This window comes from Megalops cyprinoides, chromosome 25, assembly GCF_013368585.1.
Source record: "Megalops cyprinoides isolate fMegCyp1 chromosome 25, fMegCyp1.pri, whole genome shotgun sequence".
Lineage (NCBI taxonomy): Eukaryota > Metazoa > Chordata > Actinopteri > Elopiformes > Megalopidae > Megalops > Megalops cyprinoides.
The window spans coordinates 10,875,886-10,896,985 of record NC_050607.1 but is presented as its reverse complement, the minus strand read 5'-3'; the positions used below and the strand labels follow the sequence as shown (position 1 = coordinate 10,896,985).

General features: G+C 44.4%; 1 protein-coding gene across 1 annotated transcript in view; it reads right to left on the bottom strand.

Annotated features, from left to right (window-relative positions):
- Nucleotides 1-1,632: 1,632 nt before the first annotated feature.
- Nucleotides 1,633-21,100, bottom strand: part of LOC118771838 (epidermal growth factor receptor kinase substrate 8-like) — a 60,028-nt gene continuing 40,560 nt past the window's right edge. The window contains exons 4-21 of the mRNA XM_036519936.1: nucleotides 20,596-20,663; nucleotides 19,942-20,103; nucleotides 18,962-19,111; nucleotides 18,032-18,114; nucleotides 17,176-17,312; nucleotides 16,503-16,576; nucleotides 15,034-15,160; nucleotides 14,661-14,749; nucleotides 14,148-14,222; nucleotides 13,238-13,386; nucleotides 12,530-12,713; nucleotides 11,836-11,969; nucleotides 10,477-10,588; nucleotides 9,750-9,890; nucleotides 7,166-7,421; nucleotides 6,467-6,650; nucleotides 5,669-5,801; nucleotides 1,633-3,517 (exon numbers count right to left, since the gene is read on the bottom strand). Of these exons, the coding sequence (XP_036375829.1) occupies nucleotides 3,407-3,517; nucleotides 5,669-5,801; nucleotides 6,467-6,650; nucleotides 7,166-7,421; nucleotides 9,750-9,890; nucleotides 10,477-10,588; nucleotides 11,836-11,969; nucleotides 12,530-12,713; nucleotides 13,238-13,386; nucleotides 14,148-14,222; nucleotides 14,661-14,749; nucleotides 15,034-15,160; nucleotides 16,503-16,576; nucleotides 17,176-17,312; nucleotides 18,032-18,114; nucleotides 18,962-19,111; nucleotides 19,942-20,103; nucleotides 20,596-20,663 (2,369 nt within the window). The 3' untranslated portion in view covers nucleotides 1,633-3,406. The remainder of the gene's footprint in view (nucleotides 3,518-5,668; nucleotides 5,802-6,466; nucleotides 6,651-7,165; nucleotides 7,422-9,749; nucleotides 9,891-10,476; nucleotides 10,589-11,835; nucleotides 11,970-12,529; nucleotides 12,714-13,237; nucleotides 13,387-14,147; nucleotides 14,223-14,660; nucleotides 14,750-15,033; nucleotides 15,161-16,502; nucleotides 16,577-17,175; nucleotides 17,313-18,031; nucleotides 18,115-18,961; nucleotides 19,112-19,941; nucleotides 20,104-20,595; nucleotides 20,664-21,100) is intronic.

Sequence of the window (21,100 nt, the reverse complement as noted above, 5' to 3'; positions counted from 1 at the left end):
TCCCTCTTGACCTCCTTGATGCCACTTGCTTGCCCCGTGGCCGTAACATTAGCTGCCGCTGGCTGATAAACGTTATCAGTATTACCTGCTTGTCCTTCATCTTCCACCGCATCAATCCCTCTTTTTTCACCTCGTTTATCAATGCCATCACAATTATTGGGCTTTTGGCAATGGTATGTAGTGATATAGCCTACCAATGCGATGGCTAAAGGTAGCCATCGAGGTCATGCACGTGAGATCAAAGACAAGACTAGACAATAGCCAATTAATCGCCACCAACTGGACAGGGGTGTGAATTACTTAAAGTTACGGTAGATCTCCCTCAGTGTTCTAATCTATCAAAATGACGGACAGCCTTCAGATTTTTCCATCATTGTTAGAAAAATTCAGTCAATGAGGGAAAATATTTGCTTAACGCGACGTCAGATCAAGAATAGGGAGTCCAAAGAGTCCACTGACCATTCCACAAATTCTGCCTGACCCGCCTATATCTTTCAGACCCGCCTATTCACAGTACTACTTATTCACAGCACACTGGTGGAATGAGCTTCCTGTTGAGCTTCGTACAACAGACTCCCTGGATGCCTTCAAGAGAAAGCTGAAAACTCATCTCTTCAAGCTTTATCTCTCGTCTGCCTTCCTTTCTATCCTATCTATCCACATTTTCTATTTTAAAAAAGCACTCTACACTCATTTAGCAACTCAGTATCTTACTGACCTCTTGTAGTACTTCTCGATAACTAGTCTTAGCATTGTGATGGACATATTTGGAAGTCACTCTGGGTAAGAGCGTCTGCTAAGTGACGTAATCTAATGTAATGTAAAATTCATACACAATTAACCAAACCTATTCAAACCGGACCCATTTACCACTTCCTTTTCACATGGCATCTCTCCTCTGCCCTCTTTCTCATCTCCCCCTGGGGGGGGTGTGGGGCTCGTCAACAACTTCATCCCACAGCCAGGTGTGATCCCTTCATTGGCCTGCAAGCCAAATAAAAGGGTTGCTATGCTATATGCTTTGATTCACATCTACTGAATTGGGAGATCACTATAAGGGTAGAGAAGTGGATATACGAATAACACAAGCACCTGAAGCACCTTTATCACGTTCCATTATTGAGAGAAATGTGTGTATTTATATGGAGGTATTTTCTAGAGTATCATCTAATTGTGATGCATTCCCATTTAAAGTGTTGCTGAAACACTTAAACTGATCACCTGATCTACCATCTGTGGTCAGGAAAAAGAACACTTTAGCGCAGACATCTCTAAACTCCTGTGCTGAATATCATCTAAATTCATTCCGCAACTAGGTTTTCAACTGGACAACTGGCAGTGCTGGTTTATAGGGAAGACAGACTGTGTGCATGTGTGACTAAACTATGCACATATAATTATGAATCACCTAAATGTACTCCTTTCCTCCCAAAACATACATTTATGTCACCTTTTTTCCTCACAAAGAACAATTATTCAGCAATTGCACATCTTTTCCAAAAACACAAAAAATAAAACCAGCTATTCCATCGAAAGATGTTTTCTAGATTCTATATATATATATTTTATTTATATCAGAAAAATATAAAATAGCAATGAGCAGTTTGTTCTCAAATCTGCTATTTTGCACGGTGAACTTCAAACATCTGTAAGAGAAAGAGACACCAAGGTCACATAGCAAAGCTGAAAAAAATCTTGCTACATGAATAATGAGATGCGCGAAGCCACAAATGTATTTATAACTATACACCTTTGTCTGCTCTCTCTCTCTCTTGAACAGGGATTTCCAAAGTTCAGTCAATCCTCCTGGTGTGTGTGCATTATGTTATAACGTTCTTCATCCACAGATGGACCCAAGTTTTAGCCGTCTTTGGCTGCTGCCAGACTTCAGCTGTGTCTGGACTAGTTTTGCTAAATGGGGTTTCCTACCTATAATAACATTATAATATAATAACATAATAACATAACTCTGCAAGTCCTCTGTCTGAAAGCTTGCTTCTTACCACAGGGATGCCAGTTGGACACTGTCCTTGGTCTCTGGTCTCCAAACTGCAAACATACAGCTGAAGTCTGTCAGCTGAATGTCTGAATGACATTACTCCGGGTAGTATAATGGCAAACGGGTATCCTTACAGGAGTATATAATTCAATCAGCTGGTTGAGTCTGCATTGTGGGAGATGGCTTTGATTGAGACGCCATGTAATTTTTTCCCCTTTTCTGTGTCTGCTGATAATTACCGCCCTGCCAAATGTGAGATGCCAGCCTGGTTGCCAAGTACAGATCGATTGGAGCCCTCCCTCTCACCTCTCTTCAAAACACTTTCAGAACTGGTGGAAAAAAGCTAAGAAGCCAGCTAAGAATATATATTCACGTCCTTATAAAGTGAAGTCAAGTCAGCAGGGTCATCCCAGTACTGGTGGTTCTATAGGCCTTGAAATTGAGGAAGACTAATTTTTGGCTGGAGAGAAAACGGGACAGAATTTACCACACCGTGTTTGTATACAGGTCATATTCTATCACTTCAGTCTCGGCAAAATGTGGGCCAGAAATAGAATTAGTTAAAGAATATACATTTTTAACTTTTTAAATTCCTTAGTCCATAAGCTTGACATTGTGCAAACGTGTATTAACAATCAACTTTCATTCATCGGTGTATGTTTTGCAATACGCTGCAAATAGAACAGCAAAATACTTCCCGATATCAGCTTCTGAACAGCCAAAGGGAAGTAGATTGACATTGAAAATGAATTTTGTGCAGGGAACGCTTACCAGCAACGCTAACTACACTTTACCTCTGTGTCTTATTGAAAAAATTATTATTAAAAAATAATACAATGCCTCGAACAGTTAAGTGTTATTTCTATTTTTTTGGCATTACAATTCAATAAAAAGTGTAACATATATAAATATTGTGTTGTCTTTGCCAGCAAACAAAATCAAACAAAATGATAATCTTTCATAATCAGTTAACAACAATACTTTAATTTCTAGTGTAGGATAACTGTCAGTCTGAGTGCTCTCACAAATTTAAACCTATTTACTCTCATAAATTACGAGCATTTATATGTCAGAAATGGGCATTTGCTACGTAAGAAACCTATGTATCTAGTACATGCTGTGTTTGTCTTTTCCATGCTTTTTGGCCTGCACAAATGTATGTTCAGGTTTGTCCCAATAGTAATTTTCAGTGTATTCCAGAACTATACAAAAAGCAGAACGCAGGGCTGTATTTCCCATCAGGCTTTGCTGGATGTCAGCATGCGACCGTCCTGATACGTGATGGTGTCGCTACTCCGCGAGCTCCTGGCGGCGGCGTGTGAGTTCGTCGAAGCTGGCCTGCTCGAAGGCGCCCTGGAAACACAATGCAACAGGAAGGGGGTGGCAGTTAGCGGGTGGGCTGGACACTCAGTGGCTGCTGCCCTCGTCGAAGGACTCCACCCCCGAGTCACTGGCCGCCGCGTTCAGCTTCTCCTGCCGCCTCCGCATGATCTCCTGCAGCTCGGAGCCGGAGCCCCTCTGGAAGAGAGAGAGAGGGGGGGGGGGGGGGGGAGTCAGGAGGGGTGGGCGGGGCTGAGTTCCCTCCAGTTACCTCATACACTGAGATTTAGTCTTTTTGCAGCGAGGCTCTGAAAGGGTCTGTCTTTACACAAGTTCTCCAGACCAGGGGTTCCCTGACTGTGCCGAGGAAGGCCTCAACACAGCCAGCCTTTCCCTTCTTCTCCAATCACACGCTAACAGGTGGGAGGGGTCAGGTAAAGTGCCTCAGTCCACACAGGTATTTATACAGGTAGGAGGGTAGGTGCCAAGTTTGTGGGAAAACCTGCAGGACAGATGTGGATTTGCATTGGAATGGGGAACCCCTGTTCCAGGATTAATGGTTCTCTACCCCAAGATTACCTCTGTATCGACTACCAGCCAAGCTACCTACATGCAGCAACACTGGTAACTCCTTCAACAGCGCATGGTGATTAAGCAAGCATCCAGCCAACAGTTTAGTGCTTTAGCCACACCCATCTTGGAAACACACTTTCAGATACAGAGGAACACTGCAGTAAGGGCTGGCGATGGTTTACAGATCAGGCAGGACCAGAATTCATTCTAACCCGGCTGACCCTACGCATGGGCACAGATATTTAATAGCAGGGATGGAAGCCTGAACGTAGTGGTCTCATTATACTTGTCCCAGTAACAACAGCAACCCAACTGCACAGACAAGCAAAGGGTCAACCCAAAAGCCAAAATGACCCTGAAGTACTGTGGTTATTCAGTGGAACATGGAGGATGTGTATTTAAAATTAATCACATCCAACTGGCAGCACAGTGGCAACACTGACCTCTTACCCTTGGGTTAAAAAAAAAAAAAAAAAAAACTTGCAATGAAAACACAGCCGTTCCTTAGCTACGGTTTCTCACAGAACTGAGGCAGATGCTAACACATCTAGACACTGCTGCGCTATGCGGTTGAGGCTAAACAGCAATGAATGGGGAACACCGGATTAGTAAGGGATTACCGAATAAGGGAACGCTACATAAAGCAATGCAATGGCAGTAATCTAACGGGATACACATTAAAACCATGTTACCTATGTGTACAGTTGTGAACTCCATTGGCCAGAATCAAACAGATGCCAAGTTTTACATGATCAAAAAATTTGAAAATGCGAACTTTTGTAAGACCCAGTGTTTGTGATAATGCCAGTTTTAAAAATGTACCCACAAATGTGCAACATTTTAGAGCTGATCTACATGCTGTTATAAAATAGTACTGTATTACGGAATCCTTAGCTTTATTGATGTTGTACAAGTTTAGTTGGACTGTTACTAATGTTTCAACTAGTTTAAGCATCTTCCCAGAAAGTTTAACTCATAATTTCCACTTCAGACAATTTTAAATTGCAGATTCTGAAGCCTTATTTAATTGGAGAGAGTCTGTTGACTGGTTCCAGTTAGGTCAGAGTGATCAGAGTCTGTCCGTGAGTGTTAAGGGAACTCCTTTGACTGCAGCATCTGCATGAAACCTGGCCAACAAAGTGCAGCTGCCTGACTTCCTTAGGCAGGGTACCTGTACGTGTTTGTGATGGAAATCAGCTGAGTAAAGGTGGGGGGGGGGGGAGTCAGAAGAACACCTGCAGGTAGGAAATAGAGAGAAACCAAAGGCAACCTCGCCAGAGCTGGGGAGCATTAGCTTCAGATCCTGGAGACTTTCACGCATGAAAAAAGTGACAGTGACAAACCTGCTTGAATCATAAATCCATGCTGTTGTCTGTATCAACTGAATAGATTCTGAAGCTCATGAAGCAGGATAGTGAATTGTAAGGGTACCATGATCTTAACTGCAATGCACATCACAATAAATGGGTGGAACTCCCGTAAACAATCTCAAAGTAAAAGCAGCAGGCCTTGGCACAACTGAACCTGCAAAGCAGCTTGTCTGTTTGAGCAAAAACAAGATGCGCCTCGGCAATGTCAATGAAATACCAAAAGGTTAACGCCTTGCCCTGGGACTTAGCTAGCTGTTTCAGTGCCGTCTCTGTGAGGCTCCCCTAACTGCTGTTCAACCCATTCAAGATTCAGCTGACAAGTCAGAACTGCTCCTGGTGTCAGCACACGAGACCCAGACTGCAGCGGTGCAGTGGGCGTGCGTCCGGGCGGAGGGGCGTCTCTTACCTCGAGGGCGGCCTTCTGCACGGTGACCTGGCTGTACACCCGCGCCCCGTCGTCCGGGCACACCGTCTTCAGCTCGTCCTTGTTGAGGGAGAAGAGCTGGGCGCCTGTGAGCACGCCCAGGCTGTTTATGGTGCTATAGAGACATGGGGAGATGGGTGGACCAGACTATCATTACTTCACATTCATACACCTGGAGCAGTTTCGAGTCCATCCCAAAGGAGGAAGCAGGCACCCTCACATGTCCTTCAAATGCACCGCACACAGTGACCGCTCACTGCCACTTTAAAGGGTGACAGATTACTCTGAAGTCATTACCTTTTTATCTATCAACTGTGGAGACATTTACTTTATCAAATGTATGTTTTTTTTTATGCAGGTATTTGGATGCGTTATTTGTAGTGCTGACAGAATAAGAACTTAAGGACTTTATCTCGCAAAATATTGTTGTGATTTATAAATTTTCTGTGGGCTTTGCAAAACATACTCTCTGTGGACAGGCTCTTCCCTGTATATGCTTAAAGAATTCTACTTTATTCTATCAGTGATAATTCTACATTACTTTGACCTAAAAGAAATAGCCTGTTCTTACAGCCTGTGTATATGTGCATGTTTGTGTGTGTTGCATGTGAGAGTGTGTGTGTGTGTGTGTGTGTGTGTTGCATGCGAGTGTGTGTGTGTGCTGCATGCAAGTGTGTGTGTGTGTGTGTGTATATGTGTTGCATGCGAGTGTGTGTGTGTGTGTGTTGCATGCGAGTGTGTGTGTGTGTGTGTGTGTGTGTGTACGCAGGTGTCACTCACACAGAGCTGAAGCCCTTGACCTGCAGCCAGGCTTTGACCTCGTCGGGGGTGGAGTCGTAGGTGATGTTGACGGCCGGCATGCTGGAGCTGCGCGGCGGCACCTGGAACTTCTTCTGCGCGCTGCGGCCCAGAGTGAGGCGCTGCTGCAGCTCGTCCTGCACCTCCTCCATGTTGGACTTCCTGCCTGCAGCCCCAGCACAAGCGTCAGTCAGTAAAACACCACAGGCCATCTCTGCCTCCACTCACATCTGAGCCAACGAGCACCCAGCAGCACTGGCTGCAGATCCCTGTGGAGACTTGACTGAAACCTGGTGCACTAAGCTAAGCGCCTTTCCATTCCAGGCACTGAGCGGAGATGGAGAGCCAGGAGGTATCATTACATTACAGTGCCTTACGTGCATTTAGCAGACGCTCTTATCCAGAGAAACTTCGATAGAACATAAGTGTATCCACTCAAGTTGAATGAGCAACAGTGTCACACCAGGCTAACAACACTCCCAGATCAGTGAATGTGAACATTTACACTGCATGACGAGTTTAAATAGTTGGCCAGACAAGGTACAAGGTAGCTGGTACATAACTGGTGAGCATAACACCATTCCATCCCTACCACAAGGTAACTTTGGAAACCCTCACCATGGGTGGCAGGGGGAGGGGCAATTACAAGCAGGGAAAGGCGGGGCTGTGGGCGGGACTCACGGTTGACGGGCGCTGGCCGCTGGTGCTCCCTCATGGTGACGCTGCCCGTTTCGCTGGAGGCGCTGCTGTTCTGCCGGCTGACGCTGGAGGGCGACGCCCGTTGCTCCCCCGGGGGGGCCGCGGCCGCCGGGGGGAGGGGCGGGGTGGGGAGCCGGACGGGGGCGGGCACGGGGGTGGGGGCAGGGGCAGGCGGTGGCATCGGAGCAGCGGGCATCGGGGTCGCTATGGATTTGGGGACGTAGTCCGTCCTCTGCTTCTGTAGATCAGGGATGAAGACATCACTGAGGTCAGTGTGGTCCCTGATTATCCCTCATAACAGGCATGTGCAAAAACTGCCCTATGGAAAGCACCTGATAACCCGAAGGCTTTAGATAAAATTGAAGCAATGGTAACTAAACTGTAGGTAATTACTGAGCTTGGTCTGGGTCATGTTTCCTTCACACTCCACACTACTCCAGCTAGCCTCTGTTTAACCTACACACAACTTTGTTTAACGATGCTGCAGAGTATTGGGAAGACATGACACTGACAATTTAAAAAATGACATCACATCAGACATTTTTTTTAAACTACACTCACAACACCTTGATATGTGATTGAATGAGTCCATCATGTCAATATGTTGCAATATGTTGAAGCAGCCGCAGAGCTACACTGGCATACAATACAGACAACTTTGCACTGTATTTGCAACTGTCATTCTGACTGGCTGTAAAATCTCTCTGGCAGTAAAACATCTACTGATAGGCATAATAACTAGCAGCTTATATCTAGTGGATGTAATGTAGCAGTTGTACAGGGTAGTGTGGTAAAAGCTACTGACACAAAGCTATTTCTACATTCTAAGCTGTCAGAGGCCTACATAAGCACGGCATACATTTGTCTTAGTTACCTCATTCAACTCGCCGAGTAATTGCTTGTGAGAGGAAATAAAAAATAAAGGGAAATAAAAGGCACGTGGTGATGACAGTGTGATTGTAACAACAGAGCTTCCCGGCACTGCAAACACACTCGGGTACAAACCAGAAACGACGCAACTTCAACAGGGAGTCTTAAGCAGGCAAACTGGTTCAATAGGTGGGCTCAGAGAAAAACAGATCACAATACTGATCATCAATACCCAAACAGCCACTGGAGATGATGAGTGGATCTTCATGAGTCACCTGAAAACACTGTCAGCATTAATTCATGGGGAAAGTGAGGTTCTATGGCTAAGCAGGCCAGTGAAAGCACACAGATGTCACAGCAAACATACATTTACACTCATGTCACCAAAAAGGGGAGGGTAGCATCACCAAAGATCAATGACAGAGGTGACACTTCTTATAGTTCTGGAAATGACTAGAAGATCAGATCTCAGTACATTAACTCTATAGCAATACAGAAGATACAGAGTCACAAATCTACTGGGGGCAGACTAATTAGCAACTACTGATACTCAAAGGAAAACCTAAAATCATTTTCAAGCTCTAGTCAAATAGAGTTTAAATGACTACTCTGGGGCAAAGCACTCACAACTTTGTCAGGAAACACCCATGAATGTCCTTTCAGACAGCCATTTAGGAGGGAAACCTATAATAGAGCCTCCTGAACGGAAATGTAGGTTCCCTAACAAAGCAGCCACAGGCATGGTAGATCTTCGAACATGGGGCTGTACTAGCCCAAATGCCTGCATTGTTGTCTTCTTTGCAACCTCCTTCTCAAAGCTGCTAAAGATCCGAGAAGCAGACTGCTAGCAGGCTGCAGTGAAGCTGATATTTTATTGATAAAAAAGCTCCTTCTGTGGCTATTTAACAGCAGTGAAGTTCAGACTTCAGAGTCCTGCTTTTATGAATTTCCAGTTCAGTGCACTGCAGTAAGGATATATCCCGTAATATATCCTTCCCAAAAGCTCCATTTGATGGTGCCTTCTCCTGATGGGCATCTGGCCAAAGCACCAAAAATGATTCAGTGGAAGGATTCAGCTACTGGTCAGTGAGCCAATTTGACCTTTGATTTAAGTAAAATAAGTTTCATAGTGAACTATGAACAGATAACTTCCTGCTGTCTCCCAGCAGTACAAGTCAATCATTTTGCCTTCAGATTTGTATGGCTACCAAAAGCAATACAATACACAAAAAGTAAAGGCCCAGCCAATATACTGATTATCTTTTGCCAAAGCTTCTAATGCCAACATACCTCAAAACAATCTGACATCATTCAAAGAAAGGATTGCTGAGGTTATTCAAATACTAAGTCAAAATAAGACCTTTTATATAATCTATGCCTCTCTCTAATCTACAAAAAATTCTAAGACATTCTAATTGGTCGGAAAGGGTGGCCCAAAGGTAACAGCAAACTAGAGGCACAAACTGAGCACACGGACAGCCCTACCTTGAACAACTCAAATTCCTTCTTTGGCATCATTAGCTTTTAATATCAAAGAAGAGCAACACAAAAAAGGTAATTGAAAGGGTATTTGAAAAGAATGAACTCATATAAGTAACTATTATTAATAGGGGTTTTATGAATGTATGTAGCTTGTTAAAGCATTTAACAGACAGATACAGCAGTTGTGTCTGCCTGGCACAGAGCAGAGACCCACCTGGATGGTGTGGCTGTAGACGGGCTCGCCCCGCCCGTTGATGTCCACCGCCCGCGAGATCTCCAGGATGTTGTTTGGCACATAGCCAGAGGCACCGCTGCTGTTCCTCACTTTCCACCACTGCTTCCTGTCGTCCAGCACCTGCACCACAGACATTCTATCACGGCCAGATATCCCGCTCACATGCTCCTTTGGCAATGTCTAGGAGGTTCTGCTTGGTAACAGGAGGTTCAGGGACCGGCTGATTGCGGATGCTCTATTTTAGACCACGTCCCTTTAATAATGTTCATAAAGAGCCAGCAAATCAAAGCACTTGTAGCTTCAATCATGGCAGAGACAGAATTTTCGGTGTGATGTGCACCGAGCTGAATAGCTAGTTAATGTGTGAAGAATCTGTGCCTGAAGAATGCACCTGGGCCTTGGCTAAACAGCATCCCCTAGCAGCTCATATATATCTCTATCTCTCATATATCTATAGCTCTTATATCAGTACCAAATGGATAAATTACTACATGGCACAAAAAATGACATTGTGTTATTATTTCTAAAACCACTGTCACACTGATTAGTGAGAAAATAAGACCATACAACTGATATTTCTACTAGAAAGTCATCACGCTGATGATTTTAAATGCTGGGTGCGTATTATAGCTGATACTACCACTAAATCTCAAGGAATGTCCTCAGGTGTGTGAGCCATTTTTGGGCCACGCTTTTCTTTCGGTACCTCCACAACTTCATCCTTCACCACTGACAGCTCCGTGTTGTTTCTTGCCACAAAGTCGTACTTGGATTTGGCAAAGTTCTTTGGTTGGGTGCGACCGTGGGCCTCGTAATTCCTGCAACCACACATGCAGTCAGTACAGCTCGGTGTGATGAGCGCGGAGGAAGCTCTCCTTGCTTTCCCACATCCCCTGAGACTGCCTGCTCAACTTCTGCGTTATGGTTTTCAATTAAGAGAGCACAATCATGTATAACAGGGTTAAACACTGTACTAGATTCATTTCAGGTCAGGACTGAATTACAAGAAACACTAACAAAATGTAATGGAAGATTAAAGCACATTATGTGTGGAGTACATTACATGGGAGTGTAAGAATATTTTAGGTCATACATAACATACCATAACAATCACTGCCTGACCATAAGTGTCAGTAGGCTAAGTGTGTAGCAGACTACAATCTGATCTAAAACTGCAAACTAACAGACCAGCTGATCTAATTTCACTTCCCCAGTCACTGACATTGAGATGCCTAGAAGCAAAACCGAGCTCAAAATAATAAACAATATACAAAGAACTGAACAGACAAATACATTTCCAGTCCAAATCTGAAACACATGTGTAAATCTAATTTAAAATTGATACTAGTGACACAAAGCATGATCTGCTATAGTTAACGAGCCAGTGTACAAAAGCCAAAAAAGGTTAAAAACAGCAGGCTAACCAGGGTAAATATGACCTACAGGTTAACATGGGTGAATATGATCTACAGCTTAACATGGGTGAATATGATCTACAGGTTAACATGGGTGAATATGATCTACAGGTTAACATGGGTGAATATGATCTACAGGTTAACATGGGTGAATATGATCTACAGCTTAACACGGGTGAATATGACAGGTTAATGTGGGTGAATGCAATCGCCGGATGAACATGGATGATTATCATCACAATGAGAGGCACACAACAAGCCAAAAGTAGAGAGTATTATTACAATATACAATATTACTGACTGTCACAGCCATGGAGAAGTGCCTCAACTTTAAAATCAGAAGGAAAGAAGATAAAAACAACCAGATATTGCCAGATTGAAAAAAAGGTTCCTCTTCTATTGAGAGGGCAGTTTAGGAGAGCACCCAGAACCAAACCAGGAAGAATCAGGCATGCAGGTTCAACAGTACTTGGGCAAAGAGATTTTGCTAGCTCTAATTTATGAACCAAGAAGAGACAGAGACACCCGAGCCTTGATCGACACACCAGCTGGGAGACAACCAGAAGGGGGCCCCAGTGAGCAGGAGTTCTGGCACAATAAAGCCAGACAGTTCTCCACGGCCTGCTGACCAGTCATGTGACCCGTGTTACCTATCTACATGGCGGCTGACCGCCTGTTTAAAGGCTGCCACAGCCATGTCCTGGTCCAGGAGGTGCTTGCGTTTGTAGGCCGTGTTACTGAAAGCGTACCCGTCAGCAGAGGGAAAGTCCTGGACGCTGGGTGGCTGGGAAAGCAAGGAGAACCAAAAGGTCAACTCTCAGACTGTAAGCCTTTTATAGGGCTTTAATCTCTCCTCCTTGACTAATTGTGCCATTAGCCAAACAGAGATTCTAATTATTGACTGTTAAATTGTTTAAGTCACAGTGATGTCTGCATTTTCATGCATATAAAGCATAAAAATGTTCATGTGAAATGCACAGTGTTGTATAACAGAAATTAGTCTTACTGAATGTCCCCTTTAACACTCGTGTGACACCATAATCACAATTACTGTCCTTTCTGTCACCCACGTGCCTTTCCATCCTCCCTGTTACCCTGGTAACCTGACCACTCCTTCCTCCTGTGCCCTCTGTCTCTACTTTTGCGTCTCTTCTACCCTCTTGTGAGCAACTGAACCCACTGTCTTTACCCCCCCCAAGTCTGACCTCTTCCTGTTTCAGCCAGCACTGGTTCCCTTTCTCCACCCTATATTCACCTAACCCCCCCTCTGACACCCCTCTGAACCCTCCACCCCCTGCTGCCGGTGTCTCGCTCCGGTGCCACGCCCCGGTGCCACGCGCTCACCTCCAGGGACAGCCTGCGCGCCACCTCCTCCTGCCGCTGGACCTCGGCGTGGGCCAGCGACTGGGCCAGCTGGGTGAGCTCCTGCTCCCGCGGGTGCCCCACGAAGGCCAGCACCGGCGGCTCCCAGCCGTCCCGGAAACGGGGCGTGTACGGGGGAAAGTGGTGGTCCTTGGGCCACTCCAGCCTGGAGGAGGAGATGGACAGAGTTAGACTTTCCACAGGGAGCACAGGGCTCATATGCCCATGTGCTCCTCCAGCTGCTGCTGTAGCTAGCTCTGTATATCAACTGACCTGGACCCAGGTTTCTACCAAATTAACCACTGCTTAGACTCGCTCCGTACGAAATCAATTGATCTGGAGCTAGATATCTACCATGTCAACTGCCAAACAGGTCACGTATGTTATGCTGAAGCTAACTATATCTGATGTCAAAACAAACACAGGTAAGATTACTGAAATCAGGTTGCTCATTCAACTTGAATGGATACACTTATGTTCTATTGTGCTGGAAGTCGCTCTGGAAAAGAGCGTCTGCTAAATGAATGTAATGTAATATGTAATGTTATCATCTCCAAAAAGGAGACCTGAATAAACATTGACAAGGCAGTATCATTAGTTATGCTCCTGTCTGAATGATGGTCGGAAAGACTGATTTGTTAGCAGGTGCTGGTGCTGCCTACAATACAGAAACGGAACCGCCCCACCCACCTGCACTTGGTCCAGCCGTCCCCGAGCGACACCCACAGGTGCCTCTCCTCGGCCGTGCCCGCGGAGTGCAGGAAGTCGATGGCCTCTCGGGTCAGCAGGGGGCTGAGGACGGTCTTGGCCAGATCCACGCCACCGGAAGTCTGAACGACCTGAAGGGGGCGGCAGAGAGAGAGTGGCGGTAAGGATCACAGATGCCTCCTCTTCCATACACCTTAGTCCCGACAGCAAGACTTGACTAAACAGTCTGTGCGACCTCCTCTGAGGAGGACTGAAGGTACCCCAGATCTTTACCTTGGGATTGTCTTTTTTAATTTTGTGTATTAGGTATGTACATATATTAAAATGAATATAAAGTATTGCCTTACAGCTGCTTATTATGGTTTTGGTGTGCTTCTTTGTTTATATTTGTATGTAGTGAAGTTAAATTAATTCTAATTGGTGATGACATGAATTCAACACAGGCTTGTGATGTTGCATTTTAATGCCCATTTTTTATGCAAGTTCCCATAGATGGTGAAGATTACTGCTCTTCAACTGAATTTCCCTTTTCTGACATGCAGTAAAATATGTTAATGGTTATTGGTATGTTAATGGTTAATGGTCAAATATTAACAAGAAGATGAAATATGATTCATGATCTCCCACCAGACAGGAAATGCTCAATATGAGGCATCCCTGTGGGTGGGAAAGTACCTACATGCACAAACATTAAAGAATAGGAAATAAGACTGAAATTTACAGAGCATTGTATACATATCTATTTAATTTAATACAAGATGCGAGTAGTACAAAATGGTGATTCATACACCTTCCCCTGAATATTCCTGGGAGAGGAAGAGATCAACAGGATGTCACTGTGACCATTAAACAGAATGTACTGTTACAGCAAAAGGCCAGTGGTATCACTTACCATGTTGAGTGGGGTGAACAGGAAGTGGACTAAATCCACAGCGCTTGGGTTCTGAATGTGTGCTCTTAACTTCCCCTGTGAACCAGAACAGTTGGGTTTCAGGGCTCATGATAATAGAGGTACAAGTATGATACAGAAGTAGCACAATGTAAGGTAGCTGCAGGTGGTGTTGTTATGTCACTGGAATCTGGAGTAGGGTGTTGTGAGTTCTGGTCGGCTCCATAGCCTTTACATACTGATAATTCAGGCAGGATGAATTACTCTTCTTGAAAAGATGAGTTGTGAAAAACATGGGGTAAAAACTTCTACTGAACCAAAACAAGTCATTTTAATTGTGTATGCTGTTTTGTTAATTACATATACATTTTTATTAAATATTCTTTACATTATCACTGAATGTAACATTCAGTCCATCACCTAATATTTTACTTCAGCAAAGCAAATAATCTAATGAGGAAGAAAAGCTTTATATACACTTAAATTAATTCTTGACGATAACCAGACTGATCTTACCAGTAAGTTGAAAGCATGCTTAAACTTTTGGAAGCAGTCAATGAATTCCTCTTGAGCTGGTGGCTTTGCTCGCAGCGTCAGCACGCCCTCTGGTGGACAAAACGGGCACACAAATCATACTGCCGAGTTACAGGACCAAGCCGGATTTTGAGAATCAATAACCTCACGTGGTTAATTACAGCTCTTTCTAGGCCCTGAAAAAGGGTCGGGTGAGGACATTTTCTGTCAATAAAAATAATTCGGCTAACTAAATATAAACATGGAGAACAAATCCAAGTCACTCTCGCAGTGGATCACAGGTAGCTGCCGTCTAAAGCAGACGAGGGTTTTCATTTTGATTAAATGCCATCCGTGGAACAAAATCAATTCCTACCTCCTGGACCCTTCTTTTTACTCTTTTTCGATTTCTTCCTCTTTGAAAGCTCATTAAAGGCCTCAGCAGCCTTCTGAAGCTTGGTGACAAAATACTCAATATCATCAAGGATGTGGTTCAGGATTTGCTGCAACGAAAATGATGCAATGCGTGTTAGAAGTGTATGCCATTAGAAACATGTGATGCACTGTTGGCATTCAAAACATCCTGTCCTATTGCCATATTTCAAATCAGTGTCTGGCTGCTCTTGTAGTCACATGCCTATTTGCAGTTTTATTTTTTTTAGACAGCATCTACAAGACTGTAGCTGAACTGAAAAAAAGAATAAAGTGAAAGTAATGAGCAAAGTAAGACTTTTGAGTTCAAAGTCAAGGACAATCTGCAATGCGGTTAGCTCGTATCCAGTCTCAATCAGGACAGACTGATTACCATCCAACCTAAATGAATTATGCCAGAGAGTAATTTCAGGTAGGAGACGCTCACAAGCAGTAAACTAGATTTGGCTGTTCCTTGTGAATGGAAAGGCTGCCACGGTACATTATGGATCAGATGATGATGACCTGGCTCACTGCTGACTCCTTCAGAAAGGACTTCCTCCATTATCGCTTCAGTCCCTGAAATTACTTGTTTTGCTGTGGCAATGCTTTCTAAATACAATATTCCAAGAGTCTACGTCTATGTCCCAGGACGTAACAATGACGAGACGAAATGAGCCGGGTTTGCTCAGGTTGAGCCAAAAAGTCTGTTGCTCCAAATGAACAGCCTCGGAGATGCAACCTTGTACACAGAAAGGGCCAAAACTGAGCTTTGTCACAATCTGGGGAGTGTATTCAGTGGTCACCTGTTAAACTCTGGTCAACTGTTTCTACATCCTGCTGGGAGGAGTGAGTGTCCTGTGAGTGCATTTTGGGAAACTGTTTCAGATAGCAAGTTCAAGGCCAGGACTGTGCCACCTTCTGTATATGTACACATTATCCTGCAAATGAGGACAGGTCTATTACTATGACTGGTAGAGTAACCAAACATATTACTGAGACTCATTCTTCCAGACCAAGGCAGTAAGCTGGAGCGCTCAAGACCACGTCTGCCAGCTGTCTCGGATGAGCAGTGTGGTGCAGTGGGAAAGAGCGGGGCTCTTAAGCCAAATGTTGCTGGTTTCAATTCCCCAGAGGGGCACTGCTGTTACACCCTTGAGCTTAACGCAAATTTGCTTCATTAAATATCCAGCCAAGTAAAATGGATGAATGGATCTATAAACTACGTTAGTCACTCTGGATGAGAGCGTCTGCTAAACAAAAGTCATGTAATGTAATGTAATGATGATCTGTAAAGCAGGGGTGACCAGTGAGCCCCTGTGTGTGTTCGGCAGAGCTCCTCTGGGCTCCAGCTGCACTGAACAGGCTGCTGTTCCGGAAGGGGAAGACCTCTGCTGGTATGGGGGTCCGCGGAGAGAGGGTGGCGGCACTCACCACGTCACGGTCCACCCTGGCAGCCATCATCTCCGGGGGCTCGTCGTGCGCCCCGTACTGGCCGTGGCCGTCATCTAACAGGGGACAAGTCAGGGAGACAGAGCTCAGGATCCACAACGTGCGAGGAACATTACACCACAAGCCTCCATCCCTGAAACTCCTGGCATCCTGGTGCTTCTAGGCGGAAACATTTCTTTTGATCTTATTCATTAGTTTTAATGCGGTTTAGGCTTTGGCTTATGTTGTAAATTATGTGAAATACATTTTTAAATCACGTCAATTTTGATCCCCAGCTTTTCTGTGTTTTTTTATATTTCTGAATTGAAACATGAGAAAATGAGCATGCCTCCGCACACTTAGTCAGGCTGGGTAATTTACCCGCCCCCACACTTGGAGAGCTACAGCGTCTGCAGGTGTTTGCTTCTGCAAAGCCTTGTCTACCTTATTCACCTAATCGCTGCCTTGATTCAAACAAACTAGATTTTGTCTGGATTAAACCTGATGTATTTCAAATCTATTAATTTATATCTAGTCCTTGCATGGCGAAGTGCTGTGGGGTGCGTTTTGAGCTGTAGCTGCAATGGGACTTGGGGGGGGGGGGGGTTTCTGAGTTTTGCATGTATCCTCTGGCTCCTGATTGGAGTAGATTCCCAGCATGCACTGCTGCACTCACGGTCGGGCTGCTCGCTGGCCCAGGCTGACCAGGCCGCCACTCGACTCTTGACGTCCACCTGCGTGACCGTGGCCGGGGGGGCGGGGGCGGGGTCCGCCGGGGGCGGGGGGATGACCCCGTCACTCTTCAAGATCATCCTGTGAAGTGAAGGGGGGGGGGTTTATAAAAATACATTAAAAAAATTACATCATTTTCATCATTTAATCCTATCAGCATGATGGGACATTTCCACTTGCTGCCACAGCACATATTGCATAAGCCTGGACCATGTATATCACACTGGCAGCAGTTCAACAATATTCCTATAATCATATTATCATTATCATTATAGTTATTACTGATATTATTATTACACCATTTAGCACATGTCCTTAGCCATGACTCACACACAATTATTCTTTGTCTGAAGGGTTTATATATTAATCTATACTAATGAACATCATTGGCAGCAACAGTAGTACTTGGTCAAATACAAAGACTTCCTTTACAGTTACAAAAAAACAAAACAGAAGCACTATATATACTACCGGTTATAATAAGACACAGATAAGGCCAGCTAAGCACTCCCCCAACAATAAAGGCTTGTGTTCTAAAATAAATAAAAGCATTCAGCTGGGTGCCAAAATCCTACAGATTCCTTGGTCCTTAAATAATCCTTTTATGGGTAACAAACATATGGTCACTAGGGCCGATTAATGGTGTGAGTGGATATCACTAGGAAATCAAGGGTTTGAATGATGATAACACAGAAGTTCACCAGTTATAAGAACCACTCAAACAAACTAAAAAGTCCGGAATTTAGACCCATTTCGAAAGCTTCTCCCTAGTGTGATAAGTAAATATGGAGTGTGTTTACCTCAGGGTGTCTGGACGTTTCTTCATTTTCCCCCCCTTGTGATCGCTGATGGCACTTTCGATATCCGCGTGGATCAGGTTCGCCTTCAACGAGACAAGCACCATCTCCTCAGCGCAAAGTCATTGCTACCCCATCTACTAACAGGCTCAACCATATGACAGCCATCACAAAAGGAAATGTTCAGAAGTGCTGCCATTTCCTCAAAGGCAATAAAGGCATAAACGCATAAAATGATGATGCTTTGATAGACGGGGTGGACACAGTACATGTGTCTGAGTTCCTCACTGTTATAGAGTCGTATCAAGTGAATTACCTAAACCATCTGACGAAAAGAGTGTACTCTTGTGCAAATGTGCACTCCCAACAAGTGCGTGACTCATAGCAGGATGATATTAGGTTTAATGTAAAAAAATTCAATATTCTTAATCAACGTCATTCGGGACTGATCAGAAATTACTGCCAGTCTTATTGTAAAATGTTAAACTCTGTTCGACAGTATACAATTGCAACAGTATATAATTGCATATAACTGTTTTCCTTAGTGCTTCCTAAAAGCAGTTCCACTCCCCCTCCCTCTCGCACCAGGAGTTCGTGACTAGTTTTTTTTTTCTGATGTTGCGGCTTGCAGTGTTTTTGTTGCATGGGTGATCCCCTCTCCCTATTAAAGGGGGACTCAAATATGAAGAATGTGAGGGATGATAATATGGGGGTTGACAATTTTCGGTTACGCAGTTTTTCACAATTTCGTAAACTGCCACCCCATAATGCTGCTACTGCTAGTATATGCTGTATCTACTGTACACAAACACTGCTACACACACACACACACACACACACACATTACAAAAACACACACTCTTGTCCATGCTTTTGATCATGCTTTCTGCTTTTGATCAGGTGTGGGTGGAGCCTGATCTGGGCGGGGCTCACCTTGATGTCGTCACACTGGAAGAGGTGCAGGTCGGGCTTGCCCTGGCCCGCCTCCTTACACACCAGCGCCAGGATGGAGTCATAGCTGCAGGCGCTCATCACTGCCTGACAGTGCTGGATGGTGCTGAGGGGGAAGTTCTCCAGCTCATTCTGAAACCCAGCACAGTCATCAAAGAGTCATCAAACTCGAGTCATTACTCACTGTGGAGCACTGTGCTGAATCGTACCAGACGAGAATACACTGAATAAACAGTACCTTATTTTCATAAGGAAAAGAAAACTCAATACAAATATAATCACCTGGGAATAAATATACCCAGATGTAGCTGGAAACACACCTGAAGTCCCATAAAAAGTACTTAAAAATTAGAAGTGGATCTTACTTCTATGACCCAGACACTCAGAATCAATTTCAGACTTCCTAAACAACGCATCATCAAGGTCTTAATCAGAACAGTTGTGCAACAGCTAGAGGGGGCAAAGAGCTGATTTCCTACCAAATTTCCCAACGAGTGGAAACCACTGGGAATGTGTGGGTGCTGCGACTCACTGAATTAAAGTGATAAAAATATGTCAACACTTAAAAAAACATAAGAAAAAAAACAGGAAAAGCAAGTCTTGCAAGTTTAGTGCAGTAACTATGCTGTACGTTACTGTAAAAACATAATATTTTGGAATAGACATGATTCCTTACAGGGAGGGGAAGTAAGTCTCTAAGAGAACAGTTCACTGTTTGACAATGGTTTCCTGCTTTTAATGAGCCCGGAGGCTGCATAAAGTGAATACTTCTTTCAACTGCAATGAACAACCACAGTGACGTCACACGGCCACTTCACAGTGATGTCACACTAACTGCTAACAAGCTGGTTTGGGGTCTCGGGATCTGATCTTGAAACGTGTGCTTTGCGGTCCTTAACGAACCATGACCTTGGAAGGTGTGCCTTGCGGTCACTCCTCCTGCAGCATGTGGAAGGCCCCACCTTGGTCTCTGCATCGATGAGGCTGACCGCACGGTCGTCCACCTGAAGAAGCATGTCCTGGGTCCACACCTTGCCCTTAGCGTCCAGCAGGCGGAGCTTCCTGATCCCATCCTCGATGGTGATCACCGCCTCCTTCCGGTCCATTACGAAGGTGGTCAGGTGCTGGGGGGACAGAGGTGGGGCTTATATGCACCAATCACCATTCAGAACTCTTACACACTCTTAGAACTCTTAGTATACAGGTTTTCCATACAGTTACAATACACCAAACAGCACAGGATGAAACACGATGTGTGTCTCTTCTAGTCCTCTGTGGAATGGCAATTTGTAATTATAAGTATTTATTCTAAAACCGAAAGTAATGAATATTTGATAATTCTGATGTGTTAACCGAGGAGAGCCTGCAGCCGGAATCATACACACATACGCATAAGTGTGTTCTGCAGGTATGAAAGGGGTGCTAATTGATAGCGCTGCAATTTAGCTGTTATTTTGATGCTTTTTAATCAACCATCTACCATATTCACAAAGTAGGCAAGCACATCCTCAAAAAAAAAAAAGCTTTAGTAATACATAAAAACTCCTAGCGAGACACAGATGAGTTTCAGTGCGATGTTATCAAGCATTGATCAATTTCCTGTAATTCCACCTTACCTCCACGCGGTACTGGGATGTGTCAGTCATGCTGTTAATACTGTTTTTCGCATAGTTCTTCCTTTGCTCTGTAGGAAGGAGACATTAAATGAGACCATCCAACAGATCAGCAATTTCATAAGCACACACACACACACACACACACACACACACACACACACTTAGGTCGTGTTGCTGGTTTCATGGCAAGTAGTAAGAAACTGAAATAAATTGTTCCTAACTGGACACTTTCATCACATATTACCACTATAGCATTAAATAACTGGATATAATGCCATCAGCAGACTGCTAGTGATTCACTGCATCTATCTGTAGCACTACTGGTGCCAAGAAACCTTCCCATAACTAATGCTGTATGGGATTCTGAACACTATAACTGAAATAAGATCATGTCTACAGGTAATTTGCATTCAGTGTTACACACAAGACGAGCTGGGAGCTGGACACACGGCAAGCAAAGCCATTTCACACCGCAGAGGGTTTGGATGCCCCTCTGTGACCATTC